This window comes from Lonchura striata, chromosome 11 (genome assembly GCF_050655825.1).
Source record: "Lonchura striata isolate lonStrDom1 chromosome 11, ASM5065582v1, whole genome shotgun sequence".
Lineage (NCBI taxonomy): Eukaryota > Metazoa > Chordata > Aves > Passeriformes > Estrildidae > Lonchura > Lonchura striata.
This window is the reverse complement of record NC_140713.1, coordinates 8,155,419-8,173,143: the sequence shown is the minus strand read 5'-3', so window position 1 is coordinate 8,173,143 and position 17,725 is coordinate 8,155,419. Positions and strand designations below refer to the sequence as shown.

The following is a 17,725-nucleotide window of genomic DNA, read 5'->3' as shown; positions in this document are numbered from 1 at the left end:
AAGTTTATATTTTCCACTGAGCTGTGTTATGATTATTTGCAGCACTTCTCTCTCTTAGGCTGGATATTGGGCAGGAATTGTTCCCTGGCAGGGTGGACAGCCCTGGCCCAGGTGCCCAGAGCAGCTGTGGCTGCCCCTGGATCCCTGGCAGTGCCCAAGGCCAGGTTGGACACTGGGGCTGGAGCAGCCTGGAGCAGTGGGAGATGTCCCTGCCGTGGCAGGGGGTGGAAGAAGATTATTTTTAGGTCCTTCCAACCCAAACCACTCTGGGATCCTGTGCTCCTCACACTCTGCACATCACAGCCACAGACACACAACAGAGCAGTCCACTAGGGAATTCCAAAGCCAGTGCCTGGGACAAGCCTGTGGCCTGGAGCAGTGCTTTTAGCCAAGGTTTAAATGCGGAATGAAGGGTTTAAATGGAATTTCTGCTGTCCTTATTCTGCAGGCACTGCAGTCACAGAAATGTTATTTTCATTGGGATTGACTTCTTGATCAAAGGGTTCTTGGCACTCAGCCCCATATGCCAAGCAAGCAGCACTCCCCTGGCAGCCTCAGCCCCCTGCCCAAGGGCTGGGCAAAGCCTCAGAACTGCCACAACAAGAAGAAATTCTCCTGAATAATTATTCAAAGCAAGAGGTGAAAATCTAGACAAGATATTGAAATGTAAATGGTGATTTGACCACAATAAATATTTTCCAGGCCCAGAGCAGAGGCATCTCAAGGACAAACCTGTGGGCTCTGACACAGGTAATTACCCACACCAATGGCATTCTTTGGAAATGAAGAAGTATGAGGCAATTTTGTCACCTAATGGGAAAGGGCATAAAGCCAGAAAGGCTCTATATGGTTTACCGAGAACATAAATAGAATAATTGAATCATCACCCAGCACATGCACTGCTAAAGTTATCTATAGTGTGTATTCCTTTAAAAAATGCAAGGACACTAATTAAAAAGGAAGAGAGACATATTTCTTCAGAACAAGCCTTCAGCTACAATGTACTTTTAATGCCATGAATACCTTTGCTTTTATTATGCTTTCATTTATTTAATATTATTTAGGCTTTTATGGTAAAAATAACTATAGGCATTATTAGCAATAATTCTAACATTTTAGAGTTACTTTGGTACATCATATAATTATCTCTAACTTAGGGCTGAGTAAATTTCAGTAAGTTTGAGAAAGAGAAGGAAATAAGCCTTTATGGAGGTTTAAACAAGAGAAGCTCAGGAATATTAACCTTTTCTGCTTGACCTTTTTGCTCTGGTTTAGTGGAACTCAAACTATATAATCCATCATTTTCACACTAAAACATGGAATTTGCTAAGGTGTTTTTTATCCTTTTGCACGTAACTAGAGGGTTACACAGAGCTCCTCAGATCCTAACGGGTCATGGAAGGTTTGCCATTGGGCCGTGGGGGGCTGGTGCATCTTGTCAAGGTAGTTTGCAGTTCTCAGATGTGAAATAATGCTCAAACATAGCACAGATTTTCCCATGAGTGTTTCACACAGCTCAAGAAGAGCAGGAGAGGTGATCCACATGGATAATAGCATGGGAGAGGCTGTATTATGAGGAAATATAAATGGGAAAGGAGTGTGCTTGTGAAACAATCTCTGTGTGAAGTGGCCTCAGTAGTTCAGGAGCAAGCACTAAAATTCAGGTATGGATGCTGAGTAGAAGATGGAGACTTCTGATTCACAGATGCTGTGAATAAAGCAGCTAAGTCATTCAGGTTAAAAAAAAAAACAAAACAAAACAAACCTAAGAAAGTTTAAAGAAAATAGTGAACATCATTATGACAAGGAAAAAGAGAGAGATTTGCAGCAACACTCTAAATGATAGTTCTGTTTTCTGGGCATTATAAATCCAGGCTGAACATCCAAGTTCTAGATTGGCAAATACTCATTTTGTAAAATTGTACAGGAGTTGGAACACTGTTCAAAGCTTAAAACACAAAAGACTGGGGCATTGGGTGGTGTTTGAGAAGGAAATAAGGTTTCCTGGGGCATAAAGCAGGGAAGAATTCAAGTAAGGAATACAAGGAATAAGGAATAAATGTACAAGAAATTTACATGACTAATTAGTGCACAGAATATTTATTAGTTTGAGAAAATTTAGAGGCTGACCATATAGATATATAGCTGATATATAGATATATGTTATATTAGCAAAGTGCATCTTTACCCTGACCAACTGGCCATCTGCACTTTGAACATTTGAATTAGAACTTCTAAAGAAAATAAGATTAATCTTAGAAATACTGTGTGGAATTCACCTCATTTGAGAACCTGAGTTCATCAGTTCTGAGCAGATTGGGACTGTCTGAAATCTCCACTGGCTCTCCTGCATGAGAGCAGGTCAGAGGGGTTTGTAACTCAGTGTAATTTCAGTCAATCTTCTTGAGGCGCTTTACTGTCTGGAATAAAGACTGAGCAGCATGCTCTGAGCTTTGGCAAAGGTGCAGGGCAGGAAAGAATGGAACTGTTTTCTGTCTGAAAAACAAAGAAGAGGGTCTTTCTAAAGGTGCATTCTGATGTGCTGTAGAGGTCTTTTTTGCTTATTGTTGAAGGTATGCAAGTAAGAAGGTTTGATGCTGAACTTCTAGAGCCCAATTCATATCCAGGATATCTAGCAATATTCTATCTGTGAAGGAAACATAAGATTAATTAAATTGCACTGTTAAGAAAATCAGTCTCAGAAAGCAATATGAGCTCTAAAAGTAATGACATTTAAATGCTTCCATAATAAATTCTGCTTTAATAAAAATCTTTATTAAAGCATTTTGATGTTTTGTCTATGAGTAAGGGAGGGATTTTATTTGAGCTATAAATTATTTTACTTCAATCATGAAATAATTTCAAATAAAACTCCCCAAATATTCCAGACAGCTTGTCCTCAATCAGTCTGCTTATTGTTGTTATTATTGTTGCTAGTCATTAGGAAATTTCATAGCTAATTATAATTGACAATAAGACCTTGCATATCTAAGTCAATATTTTTATAAGGTTTTAATATGCATGAGGTATTAGTGTATTAATAACATAATTGCTCTAAAGTGTGGGACAGATTCCTGACTGTTTTATGGCAGCACAACTCCCTTGGTTAAGCTGGAATTGAAAAACACAGCAGCAAATCATGTCCTGGTACATTTGTTGTGTCATAATTTTTTTTTTTCTGTCAATTTCTTTTCCTGCCTGTCCACTGCCTTATTTTTAGGTCAAATTATTTTCTGTTGTTCAAAGACACCATATTGTTTTCTGGATTTTTTTCTCATTGTTATATTTAGAAATTAAAACCTGTTACTTCCTCACAATGATTTAAGGCATTACACTGCCTCAGAAAATCTGGAATCCTAATTAGGCTTGTGGTGCTTTGATCCACAAAAGTACAGATCCAGTGGCATTTCATCACACTTTTATTATTCTAGAGTGTATAATGAAAGTATCAGAAAGATGATTCTGAGGTTCTTTGTTTTCCTAACTTTTTTCCTTCCTAGTGGTGCTTGCCACAAGAAATTGGAAAGCCTTAGCTCAAAATCTTTTAGTAGCCTCTTTTCTGAAATGCTGGGCCTGTAGAGCAATGCTTCCTTCTTGGAGATGCTTCTAGAGATCACAAATGTTGCTTTTATATTGCTCAATCTTGAAGTTAAGTATCATTTTTCCATTTGCTTCATGTTTGATTTGCATTGGCCTTTTGCACAAAAATTTAACTGTAAAACTTCAAATATGTCTAGGTTGCCATTTCTTGTATTTGTTAATAAGTGCATTGCTAGTAAGCGTTAAAACTTGAGCTGTATTTTTAATTTTGCAGTTGTAATGATTCCCCACTTCAGTACGTAGCACAGCTAATTTACTGAGTGTGACATAACTGCAAACTTCCTCTTGACTTGTGTCCTCGTTAGAGATAAATAACGCTCAGTTAGACAGTGCTTTATCACAAATACAGGTTGTTTTCTGCCAGAAGTTGTTTCAGTTTGGTCTCTGGATATATGTGTGGGTGGAAGGATATCAGCAGTGTTGCTTTTTTTTATTGTTTTCCCTTAAGGATTTCCTTAGGATCAGTGAACAAACTGGAATTGCTTCATTGTCATAAACCTGATATGACTTCAGCAGCTTCCAATACAACTCTCTCAAGCAGTTCTACTAATACTTTATTTTGAATTATGCATTTGTTTACTCATATTAATGTGTTATATATCTTTATTATGTGCCACTGTGAATATAAACCTCACTGTGGTCAGAATTAGATATGCAGAGCAACCTCTAAGGACATGCAGTTTGCATTCAGAACATGTCCAGAGACAAGGACCCGTAATTCTTACTCAAATATTGCAAAGATGTTGCAATTTCTGATTAGAATGCCCATTCCAACTCTTTCCAAGTCTCATCCTATCCATTTATTCCCATTGCTTTCATAGCCATTTTTCTCTCCTCCTGCATATTCCGTGCATTCACAGGAGCCCAGGATCACTGAAAAGCCCTCCAAGGCCATGGAGTCCCAGCCCAGTTCCTGATGTCCCCAGCCCAGAGCTCTGAGTGCCACCTCCAGCCCTTCCTGGGACACCTCCAGGGATGGGCACTCCAGACCTCCCTGGGCAGCCCTGCCAAGGCCTGAGCACCCTTTCCATGGGGAAATTCCTGCTGGAGTCCACCTGAGCCTGCCCTGGCCAGCTGAGGCCGTTCCCTCTGCTCCTGTCCCTGTTCCTGGAGCACAGCCCGACCCCCCGGCTGTCCCCTCCTGGCAGGAGCTGTGCAGAGCCAGAAGGGCCCTGAGCCTCCTTTGCTCCAGGCTGAGCCCCTGCCCAGCTCCCTCAGCCCCTCCTGGGGCTCCAGCCCCTTCCCCAGCCCCGTTCCCTGCCCTGGACACGCTCCAGCCCCTCCAGGCTCTGGTGCCGCAGCCCTCGGGGTCCCTGAGCAGGGCCAGCCCAGGGGACAGCCCTGCCCTGGGCCTGCTGCCACCCCGGGCTGGCACGGCCCCGGTGCCACTGGCCCCTGGCACAGCTGGGTTTGTGTCAGCCCCTGGCACCAGCACCCCCAGGGCCTTTCCCAGCAGCAGCTTCCCAGCCCCTCTGCCCAGCCCAGCTCCATGGGGCTGGGGGGACCCAGGGCAGGACCCGGCACTTGGCCCTGCTGTCCCTCACCCATGGACCCAGCCTGTCCCAGCCCCTCTGCAGAGCCTTCCTGCCTCCAGCAGATCCACACTCCCACCCAGACTGATGTTGTCTTCAAATTGACTGAGTATGCCCCAGTTCCCTCATCCAGATCATCCATAAAGAAACTGAACAGGAGTGGGCCCAACACTAAGCTCTGGGGGGACACCCCTGGTGCCTGGCACCAGCTGGGTGTGGCACCATTCCCCATTCCTGGATCAGGCCATCAGCCAGTTTCTCATCCAGAGAATGTGCACCTGTCCAAGCCATGGGCTGCAGCATGTCCAGGAGAATGCCATGGCAGTCTCCAAATCCCTCTCAGATGCAATAGGTGTGTTCCATGTAACCAGCACTTGTGTTATCCAGTACATGGAGCATCTCCTGTCTCTTCTAGTATTTGCTTGTTGGAGCTTATGCCACTGAATAGCAAGTGGTGACACCAAGGTGGAGCTTTCAAAAAATAATTGGGATTAAAGATAAATCACCATTCAGAGTCATTTGGAATAACCAGAAAGCCTCGAGTTTCAGTGTTGTTGAGTTTTTGGAAGGATGGCACAAGGTGTGGGGGTGGTCTTTGCTTCCCAATCCCCTCCAGCCCCGAGGTGGATATGAATTTCTTTCAGCATCCTCCGCTCCCTCCAGGACAAACTTAGAGCTCACCCAGTGTGGCCCATGTTCTCATTCTCACTGCAGCAGAGGATAACTTCTCTCTTATCATGCACAGCTAAATCTAAATAGAAGAGGATCTTTTGATTTTCCCTTATAGCCAGGGTTGTGGTAGAAGAGGCCTTTTTCATTCTTGTGAACTACATTTGAGGGGTTGTTTTGCTTTTCTGATCTAGTCTCTCCTCTCCAAGCCCTTTTGATCTGTCTGTGCACTCAGACAAGGCAATATCATGCAAATACACCAAGCAAAATAAGATACTTCTGCAGAAAATTGCAAACCTTTCCCGGTTTTGCAAATGGATCTTACAATTCACAGAGTATCAGAGGTAATTACAGAGTAACTATTTGTGAAGCTGCTGAATAACTGCACATCTTCATGGCATGAAAAATAGCAGAGAAGTTGTATGTGTATGTCAAATTACAGCCTGACCTCGGATAAACAAAATGAGGGCTAACTGGTTCTATCAGTATGCCTTGTACCTGTAAGAAAGCAATAGGCTCCCTTTTAAACATTTATTATCAAGTTTTATAAATCAGTGTTGATCCTTTGAAGTTAGCAAAGTATCCAGCTGAAATCCCTGGTTTAACTTAAAGTATATTTTTATTTGAATCCTAAATTATTTCAAATGTAGTAAATAAATCAGTGGCAAGCAAAGAGCTGAGTGCAGGGCTAGGTGGAATATCACTTATGAAAAAAATTTGGTCTTTTTGGAGGCATGTCTCCATTTTCTGTATAATCTAGGTAATTGATTCAGAATCTGAGTGGTGCTGGGTTATATGAAATAATTGTAATATCTCATGTGCACTTATGTACCAAAAAAATATCCCACAGAAAAAGAAAGTGAGTAAAAACAAGACCTGAAGGATATGGTGTATTTAATTAACATTTTCTGCCATGGTGTGTGCACGTATCAAAGAAGTTTCAAGCTTTATTTTTTGTTTTAGTATTTTTAGCAACCTGAAAGTAAAATCAGTCCTTTAGTCCTAAGTGACACATCTCATATATTGAATAAAGGTAGGTGAGTGTGGCCTCCCCGAGTCACCTCTTTACAGAGGGAGTTGCTGAACTTTGGGAACCTCCTAACTCCAAATTCAGCTTTGAAGAGGTGGATGATATGAAACCACTTCTTAGTTAAACTTGCAATAGCCTATTGGTGAGGAAATAGAAATAGAGTGTGACAAAGCTTTGCTCTTGCCTCATTCATCCTTCTGGAGCCCACAGCAAAATAAACCCAGGGAGCTGGAGAAAGAAGACAAAACTTCTCGATTCTGTTATTATTTTTCTCCCAAAGAATGACTGAAGGAACAAACCTGAGAAATATGTTCCACATCCTTTCCCTTCAGTGCCCCTCCCACACACATGTATACACAGACACTCGCCTCAATCTGTGCTGCTCGGGCGAGATCCATGTGCTAAAGAAATACAAATGGAATAATAATTAGGAGGTCGTGTTTGTTTCTTGTCTTAGCACTTCATACAGGAATTGTAAGTACTAAGTACTGATATGTTTATATTGCTATTTCAATAATCCACGACTTCTCATCCTTTAAAAAGACAATCATTTCAATGGGGAATCTAAATCTTCCTGCTGAACAGTTCTGTCTGGGTTTTTAGCTTGTTGTCTGAATTTTGTCCTAGCTCAGAAATAGCTTGTGTTCTGGTATTTTTAAGAGAAATGCTGGCAATTACTGCTGTCTTCCTGACAATGTTGGAGAGGGTTTCAGGCACGCAGCCTCTCTTGAATCAGATCATTACCCAACGCTGCAGACAAACGAGCCCAGTATTTGCTGCACTATGTGATTTCTAGAGTTAAGCTTCAACATAAATAAAACCTCTGTTTCACAATAGCATCTGTGTATCTAAGGATTCTTTAAGTCAGGTTTGTCAGTTTTATATGACAGAAAGATTGTTATAAGCTCTGGCATTCTAGAAGTAAAGGATTGCCTAAAGAAAACAACAACATAAACTGTAACAGAAGAAAAAACTTATCCTGAGGATTATCTTAATGAAGTCATCAGATAAAACTTTGATAAAGTCAGGGGGACTGGAGCTGTTAAAATACAACTTAATAAGTTTGAAACATAAGGGATGTAAACCAAGTGCTGTTGTTTTTTATTAAGTCACTGATTCAGATTTTGTTTTCATTTCTTTGTTAGAACTAGGTCTTCCTTTACTTCTGATTTAAAATATTATTATTGTAGAAATTTCCTTGAATAAGAGAAGCATGAAATAACCATTTCCAAATCAAGTGGTGGTGGTGGTGGTGATGATGATAATAATAATAATAAATGAGTTATTTTCTAGGAATCTACTTTCTATTCATATAAATAAATTTTAGGTAAAATGCAAGACAGCTAATGATTTTTTATAGAGAATGTTGAAGTGATTTTGAATTATTTAATTACCTAAAGGAAAACTGAACTAAACTGGATTTCTTCAATTTAAATAAATTACAAACTTCATTTTGGGCCACAATAATTCTCTTTATCTCAAAAAGCATTTTATCAGTCAAGGGAAAATGGAGAACATATTTTAAGCAAGTTTATGAATTCTTTAAGCTTTTATGGGATTTGAAAAGCTGTATTTTATTTTGTTAGTTGTGGTACAGGACCAAAAATTATATTTATAAGCTCTAGTTACTCCTAGAAACTCTTGTTGTGTGTAGTAACAATGTTGATATCACTCAGTGCTTTGTAATACAAATTTCTTACAATACTGCACAGTTATGTAGGACCTTTTCCAGGAAGGATGAAAAGTGTTGATCCCAATAACAAGTGGTTATGTTTGGCTTTTTGTTTGTTTGCTTTAATTTGACTTTGGTTATTTGATCTGCCTCATCATTTTGATACCAAATTCTACAGTGTTTTTAAACCCTGAGTCAGTTTCAGTGGGTTACTCAGAGAAGTACCACCAAGTTGGGCATTTCAAGCATTTAATGTTCTAGTAGAGTCTTGTGAACTGGGGAGAAAACCGAAGAGCTTTTTCAGTCCTTATGACCCTTGCAAACCTTTCAATATGGATTTCTAATCCCAAGTGGATTTTCCATAATTTTTGGAAATTTATTTATCAACCCAAAATAAGTTCCACTAGTTATGCTGCATTGATTCTTCCTTTCCTCGGATCTGTCTGGATGCTCCTTTCTGTGTGTGTGTTCTGTGCTCATCTGGATCTCCCTGCTGGAGTTCAGAAATGGTCTGTGCTCATCTAGACACAGAGTGGCGTCCTCAGATGGCCAAGCCCTTCTGTGCAGTCCTAGCTTGAAAAGACTTTTATTTAACTAGACTAGTAGAAGTTTTCTCAATATTTTTCAGTTTTGCATCTCAGAGTGTTAAATTTTCAAAGCTGATGTTTCTCAAGTGACAGCCGTAATGACATTTTATATTGCAAAATTCTAGGTAGGTCTTTTTAAACTGTGCATCACAATAAATAATGGTGCTAAAGCTTTTAAAAATCTGTTTAATTCATTAAAGAGTCTCTGACTTCACCTTTTTCTATGATTTTGCATAAAATAACAGATTGGAAGTTAAGCAGTCAGTCTAGCTGTCTACATGGTGCATGCAAGAAGATTCAGTCTCCCTTAAATCTACTAACTGAGGGGTATATTGGGCAAACACCCAAATGAAACATAAACTCACGCAGTAATTAAACTCAGTTTTGTTCTTAGTTTAGGAAGAACTGACTGTCCATTCATACAAATGAGGAAAAGTTCTGAAGGTTGAATAGTAACCAGTGAGACACCCAACACCCTGAAGGGCAGTGACCATGCAGTTGGGGCATGTTGTGACCACTCTGGATGTACTCCAATCCCTTCCTACTCCCAGCCCAAACATTTGGGGCCCTGCCAGCAGATCTGGGTTTAGGCTTGGCCATCCTCTGTACGTGTTTAGCACCGAGAGCCTGCAGACATGCAACGTATGGAGGTGAACAGATGGAACTCTTCCATCCTGACAGCGTTTTCAACCTGCGCTTGCTTAGTGAGGACTCATTAATGTGTTTGAATAGGTGTGCTCAGGGTGCAGGAAAACACTTAGCACAAAATGGAATTTCCCTGGCAAGTTTGGGATGACAAAATAATGAAGTGTATTCAGAGTGGTGGACAGCACAAGCTGTAGATGCATTTCCCTCCCCCATCTCTCTTTTTCTCAACAACAAATTTCATCACAGCTACAGGAAGCCTAAAAGACAGTGGATATCCCCTTGTTTGGAGATTTCCAAACCAACTGGGTCTCTCTTGTGTTTAGTAAATTAATTTTTTAAATGAATTCTCATCAAGTTTCTAATTATAATATCTTTAAATTTAATGTTTGTATTTCTGATGAAAGACAAACATTTTGGGGGCAGTCACAAGGGACATGAATAATTTCTTTAGAAGCTTATCTAATTAATTACATTTCTCTGTAATGTCTTTAAAATTTGAACTGCCATCATTTCATTAATTTAGATAAAAGTAAATCTTTAGTGTTTAAATATGACACTAGTGCTGAGAATTCTGATAAGCTTAAGATTAATTGTCTGTATTTTTATTAAGTGAAGATTTAAAAAGTGTTTAAAATGTTTGGAATTCATGATTTGCATATTAGGTTTTATTTGGTTTCAAATACATTATTATTTCATGGCATAAGTGTTCCCCTCACCTGTTAGTAAGCAAGATCATAAGATGCAAAGTAACATAAATATTGTTCATATAATATTTTGTTGAGTGCTTCTTTTTCTTGTGTAATATGCTTCTTTTCATATTAAAGCTTTGGCTCCTTAAGATGGAAAACATTTACATTCTGATGTGTGGTGATCTTCCATGTCCTGTCCAGGAGGAATTTTGATATTTCAAACAATCCCAGAAATATAAAGCCTTTTATAGCACTGGTATATTTGAGTTTGTGTTTTTAAAGTTGTTATTTTTATGCCATTTCAATGTCAGTAGAACAATTGACATTTGCACATTTAGATTTCTGGGTGGAGCCTCCCATCTTGTGGATGTCTTTAGCACACAAGGAGGAATAAGGGCTGTAAGATATCGGATTTGATTGGGTCACAACAGAATTAACCCTGATGGAAACCACAAAACCCACTGTGTATATGGTGATTCTGCCTTTATTCATCTCTGTCATTTGTAGAGCTGCCACCAGTTGGTCCCTGAGCACTGGTGGAGCCTGATCTTCTTATACTTTGTAGTCATTTGTACCAAGAAGTGCACTGAATATTGAGATTTGTCATTACTGAGGATACAAATGAGGTAGAAAATGATTAGAAAATAATATTCACTGGGAGATGGACTTTGACACTGGGGTTGAGGTACCTGTGGAGGTGTGCTTGTGCTGTGGAACAGTTTATCAAACTCTCCAAATCAGCTGGTGACCTCAGTTTAAACTGAATTAATGGGCTTGCTCCTTGGGGAAAAATAATTTAAAATATTTATAAGTAGTCTCTGAGTAAATTAACAATGCTGAATTGAGGGAAAGACACAGGCAGCTGCCTCTGAAGGCTATTCAAAGTAGATGCAAACTGTTGATTTAGCTTTTCTTGCCTTACAACTCATTCTACTCTTCACAGTGATAAGCAATTTTATGCAAAATAGCTCTATATTATAAATAATGAGTTGTTACTTCAGTGAAAAAAGAAGTTAACAGGTCACTGTTTTGGTCAGTGGTAGATGATCAAAGTGCTTTAATAGTCCAAATTACTGTCTAGTTTCACCCCTGTCAGTCTCCCATCCATCTTTTTCCCAGTGTGGGTCAGTACTTTAACTGCAATGAAGAAATAATAGATATGCAGTCAAAACAATTAATGGAGTAAAATGTGCTGTTCTCTGCCAAAGATAAACAAAGAAATAAATCTCTGCTGCTTGCAGCCTTCCCTTTTCCATATATAATGGACTTTATCAATAAAACAATACAAACTTCATCAAAGAAAAATCTTACCAATTTAGACCAAGAAAGGTCTTCATTGAGCTCACCTCCAACAAATGCTGTTTGCAGCAGGGATCTATTTATTCTTTTCAGCCACAAAGCCCTGGCCATCCCTCTTCAGCTGGCACTCCAGCTCCACGATCTGTTGCAGATGAGGCAGCCCAATTAAGCGAGGGCAGGAGACAGGAAGAGCACGGTCACAGTGCAGCACTGCTGTATTTAAGTCCCAATTAAATATGCTTACCTTGGGTACTTTGGTTTCTTTCCTTAGGGAACCATAGCCAGGTGTCCCGGGTGCCTGTTGCTATCAAGGTCCTCGATGTGAATGACAACGCCCCTGAGTTTGCATCAGAGCACGAGGCCTTCCTGTGTGAGAATGGCAAGCCTGGACAAGTGAGTATCCCAGGTTTTATATGGTGTGATATTGAAAATGCAGGTGAACCCAATGGGAAGAAATGCCAATGGCTTGACTCAATTCAGAAGGCTGAATTATTTCTTTATTATAGCTGTGGGGAAGAACATTAATATGCCATATAAAAGGAGGATACTAAAACTACATACTACTTTCTCTGACTCTCCTACAACTCGTGACCCTCTCTAGAGTCCAGCCCCAGGTGGGTTGGATTGGCCATCAGGCTCAAACAATCCTCACCAGAATCCAATCAAGCACTCACTACAGGTAAACAATTCTCCAAACACATTCCACATAGGAAAAATAAGGAGCAGAAATAGAAATTGTTTCCTCTTTCATTTCTCTCTGTGCACCTCTATGAAAAATCCCGAGAGTGAGATAAATGTGCTTGCCACAGTGTGAGGTGGGGCTGGAGTTTCTCCCTGTCACCTGATGTCATCTTTATTACAAAATGGGTGCCCATGTGTTCTTAGCTCTTAGCATTAACTTAAGATAAACCCACGATCACTTTCTGTGGAATGTCTTCTATAATTAAATAAACTTTTTTTCCCTTAAGTATAGTTTTAAATAAAAGGTGACTACTTTGGGATAATATCCTGAAAAAATCCTGAGTGTCTTTAATGTCCAAATGTCTCCCAATGTCACACTCTGTGTGATGGAGCTTAGCACTTAAGTTCATGTGCGTTAGTAGGTGAAAATAGAATCCAACCTGAATTCCAGTTCAGTTATTGACTTACATTGCGGTTGCTCCCAGGTATAATTTAGACTAAACAGTTAAAACATTAAACCCATTTCCCTTTGACCTTATCTGTTATAATCTCTATTCAATTCTTACTTTTCTATGATAGTTGGGGAAAAAAAATAAGACAGCAAACCAGAACTTGATGGAAAGTGAAGTAAATTGTGATTGTGTTTGAAGATGGTGTTGGAGAAGGGTTCAAGTTTTCATTATATTAAAAAAATATTGAAAATGTTATTACCTCCTTCATTTAATGAAGAAAAGCTTGATGAAGAAATGCACACAATACTTGCCAAGGTGAGGTAAACAGCAACATGCCAGAAGCAGGATTTAAACTGTTTAGTCTTTTTCAAAGAAATGAAGCAGAGTGAAGCAGAGAAGGAAGAATATCTCATATGCCACCTAAATGACAAGGTGAAGATTCAGGAATATGCACAGACATTTAGAAAGTAATGAAGTGTAAATGAGATGTAACTTTTGTCCAGCAAAAGAAACATTGGGTGTTACAACAATTCAATGTTTTTAAACTTTGCAATTTATTTCTAGATTGTGACATTTTATGTAAATAAACAGCAGCTGACAGCTTGACATGGCTTGTTAATCCAACTATTCCTGTGTCTCATGTGGGTGTTAGACATTAAATTCACTGTTCTCTAAAGAAGGTTACCTGACAGTAGAGTTAGAAGTTATTTTCTTTTTAGTAGCATTAAATGACAACCTCTATAGCACTGTATGACAACCCAGCTCTGCATACAGGATTGTATTGTTACAGAGGATGATTTGACTTCTAGAACCCCTTTTTGTTTAGTAAAACGGTGTCAAAAATGTGCCACTTAAGGAATGAGAATTCTCTCTATCCACTGAAGAGATGTGCCCTTATGAGCAGACAGTCATGTTCCTGTTGGCAATTCAGCTCTTCTAGCTCAGAGTGGATTTCTGTTTAGCTCAGGGTGGATTTCTGATGCTGAGTAGCTGCATTTTCCAGGATATATTAAATCTTAATGACTATTCCTATATGCAGGATTCAGTGAGTTTCCCTAAAATCAGAAAGTTCTGTTGTACAGTGCTTTCTGACTGGATTAATCTAGGTATTCCTATTGAATTTCAGGTGGTTTAAGAGATGGTGAGAAATTTCACATTTCATTTTGGAATAAAACAATAAATGAGATTATTAAGAGTCAGCAGGTAAAAGAGGCTTTTGTTTAAGCACTTACAGAAAACTTTCATTAAAGCACAATATTCTTTATCTACCATTACTTCTTACACTCTTGATGTGATGGCAGATGTCACTCTTGAGTATGAATCCTCTTGTGAACTTTACAGATGGTTATTAAATATTTGGCTGCCAGCATGGATGAGGTGGCACTGATCCTGCAATTTATTCAGTGTTTAAACAAATAACACTACTGGAACAGTAACCAGTCCAGAATAATCACCAAGGTTAGGTTCTGAATTGAAGTTGTCATTCAAAAATCATCAGCTCCTGTAAAGATTTCTGTAACTCCACTGCCTTATTGTATTTTCATATGCTTATTTCTATATTCAAGTTTTGGTAGAAATCCTATTAATAAGTCAGGATGTAGAATTAAAGAAACTACATATATCTCAATTATGAAATAGGTGATATGAGAAAGATACTACTAGTAGCAAAAGCCTAATTTGGATGGTTGTCCAAAGCTTAAACTCAAATGTTACATGTGCAGGAAAGGTACAATTGTCTTAAGGTATTCCCATCTGTTGACATTTGCAGTTCCATTTAAATCTAAGTTTAAATCAAATTTAATTTACCATAAAGGAAATTATATTTGAACTATTGGTAAAATCTTATGTGCAGCTACTATATACATTGCAACATCTATTCCAGTTCACTTTCTAAGTATTCTGTTTTGGGTTCTGATATAATTGCAGTAGCAAATACAGCTGCTGGTGAGGTGACACAGTGGATTAAAAACTCTTGATGTGTAATGCTGCCAGATGCATTTTCCTTGTTTTGACCTACCTCTGAGTAAAGGTACCACAGGCTGATAGGAGAGGAAAGGGAGGAAGAAGGAAATCTAATTTTTATGCATGTATTTCTGTGCTCTTTTCACATTTTTACACACAACAGAGAATTGCCAGAAATGTTTTATGTCAGTTTTAGGAAGGGGAAAAAAAAAAAAAAAACAAACCCCAAAAATTTGAATGTACTCTTACAGTACCTCTAAGTTAGCCACAAATCAGTTCTTGCCTTTTCCTATTATCCCTTTTTTTTTTTTTTTTTTTTTTTTTGCAAAATTCCAGTTACTAAATCCAGAACATTAATGGTTTGCTGACTATAGTTGTGCTGTTGGTTGTTCTCCAGCACAGTAAAATTATTTTCCTGTAGACCTAGAACAGAACTTGTATAATGTTGAGTAACAAAAGTGCCTCACTCACTATTCTCCAGTCCATTCTCAGACTTTTCCAGGGAAGTGCTATTTGCTGGAAACAAAGCTACAAAATTTTCACTTGAGCAGTACAGACAGCGATATATGAGAGCTGAAACCAGCTTTAAACTGGAGCAATATAAAACTGAGGACAGTGCTCCTCCAGCTTCCCACAGTTTGTCTCTATTTTATTCACTTCTCCTACTAGATTGTTTTTCTTTCTAATGGGTGAAACCTTCAGGTAGATCTTTGCCTCTTCAGCTAGAGCCATCCCTTTACTGCATTTGACTCTTCAGAGAAAGTTAAAATTGCTCTGTAGTGACTCTACTCTTACTGGTGTTTTGAGTCTGCAAAATATGCAGAAATAACCATGAACAGCAATGGGACTGCAAAAGCTTTTCCAGAGTTGGAAAATAAGTCTTATTTAAATCAGAAAATTGTTTATTAGTGATGAGGACCCATTCTAGATGAGGTTAACGAGTTGCATCACAGGAACAGTGTTTTAAACAGTACCATGTACTAAAATTGCACGTAGCTAGTTATGATGTGTTGAAAATAACTCTGCTTTTCTATTTATCCTTGTACAAATTATTTCAGGCACATGTGGCTTTGTAGAACTGCAATACAAACCTACAAATTAGAAACTCAGGTTGTCCTAGGGGACCATTTAACTATTCATTACAATCCAGTGCTGTCTGCTAAACAAAATATGCTGATTTGCTAAGTTTCTGCTAAATGTATGTACAGAATCAAATGCATGCATGAAGTATTAATACAACATCAAAGTTGGAATTTTACATGTAAGAATTTCAGAACTTTCAAGACTGAGCAGCCAAAGGGTTATTAACTTTCACTGGATATGTAGTGAAAAAAGTCAGTTCTTGTTTTATTTATGACAAATATTGACCAATTTCTCTATAATGGAACATTTTTGGGGTGCCTGTCATTACCAGGAAAGGAAAGACATCTGTAGTGGGTAAGAGGCCAGTGGCACCTGGGCTGTGCCAGCCATGGTGTGGCCACAGGACTAAGGCAGAGTCCATCCCCTGTGCTGGCCCTACTGAGGGACCTCCAGCACTGGGGGAAGTTTTGGGTCCCACACAACAAGAGAGCCCAGGAGGGGCTGAGGGAGCTGGGCAGGGGCTCAGCCTGGAGCAAAGGAGGCTCAGGGCCCTTCTGGCTCTGCACAGCTCCTGCCAGGAGGGGACAGCCGGGGGGTCGGGCTGTGCTCCAGGAACAGGGACAGGAGCAGAGGGAACGGCCTCAGCTGGGCCAGGGCAGCCTCAGGTGGACACCAGCAGGAATTTCCCCATGGAAAGGGTGCTCAGGCCTTGGCAGGGCTGCCCAGGGAGGTCTGGAGTGCCCATCCCTGGAGGTGTCCCAGGAAGGGCTGGAGGTGGCACTCAGAGCTCTGGGCTGGGGACAAGGTGGGCATTGGGCACGGCTGGGACTCCATGGCCTTGCAGGGCTTTTCCAGCCTCAGCGATTCTGTGACTCTGTGATTTTGTGATTCTCAACCATGTTGTGAACCACAAATTAAGAGTTGGAGAATTACCTCAGTAGTATTCCATTGTGTGAGCACACAACACAGAGTAGTAAAATGTGCCTATCAACACACTAATAAAAACTTGGAAATGAGAATTAGTGGACTTTTCTGACCCCTGTGGAGTAAAAGATACCACAACTTAATATCACTGCATATATATTATGTTTTCTGTTGTGGGTTTTTTTCTTAAGACCTTATCTTAATGCAAACACACAAAGAAATAAGGTTGCTATGGGAACTCACTCTTAATTCCATGATATGTGCGTATAACACAACAAATGTAGTATTGCACTAAGCCTGTCTTTTGCATATAATTTTTCTTGCATTTTCAGTAAAAGGATCTTCTCACAATGTAGGGAATGGATGGAATACCAGTACATACAAAATATTATAACCATCTGACAAACTGCAGCTGTTATGTGCACTTGCCCTTCCAGATTTCACTGTGTCATAATCCTTTTTCCCTATTGCTTTCCCATTCTACCTGTTTGAAAAATTGAACAGCCATAAAATATATATCTGTCTAAATATATCTGCTTGTTCAGGATCCCAGCCCAAACTGCACTTCCCTGTGATGATGAATTACCTGTACCTGCTCCAGCCCTGGGCGCATCACAGTGGGTGCTTTAGTGCCTGACTCCTCTGCAAAGAGAAAGCTGAAAATACTTCCCATCTGCAAATGGCTCCAGCTCTGCATTGGGACAGACAGAAGCTACTTAGATATTTTTCCACTCTTTATATTTTTCCCACTTTAGGATCTGTTATTCAGCTATTAAATTGAAGATCTACCTCATAAAGTAAAAAAAGCAAAAGCTGAGCTTGGCCTATTTTTTTAGTCCATCTCTTCTAATACATTTGTTTGGAATCCTGCCAAGGTTTCCACCTTGATAGATGCAG

At 39.6% G+C, this 17,725-nt stretch overlaps 1 protein-coding gene and 1 long non-coding RNA gene across 4 annotated transcripts in view; one reads left to right on the top strand and one right to left on the bottom strand.

Moving 5' to 3' along the window:
* Positions 1-17,725, top strand: part of CDH8 (cadherin 8) — a 159,758-nt gene that overhangs the window by 112,954 nt on the left and 29,079 nt on the right. For all 3 annotated transcript variants that reach the window (XM_077786269.2, XM_085589455.1, XM_085589456.1), the window contains one exon: positions 11,998-12,119. In XM_077786269.2, the coding sequence (XP_077642395.2) occupies positions 11,998-12,119 (122 nt within the window). The remainder of the gene's footprint in view (positions 1-11,997; positions 12,120-17,725) is intronic.
* On the bottom strand, positions 5,329-12,107 carry LOC146766380 (uncharacterized). The gene is made up of 3 exons (XR_014957820.1): positions 11,971-12,107; positions 11,774-11,868; positions 5,329-10,620 (listed from the first exon to the last, which is right to left on the bottom strand). It is a non-coding gene; the product is annotated as an uncharacterized LOC146766380 (long non-coding RNA).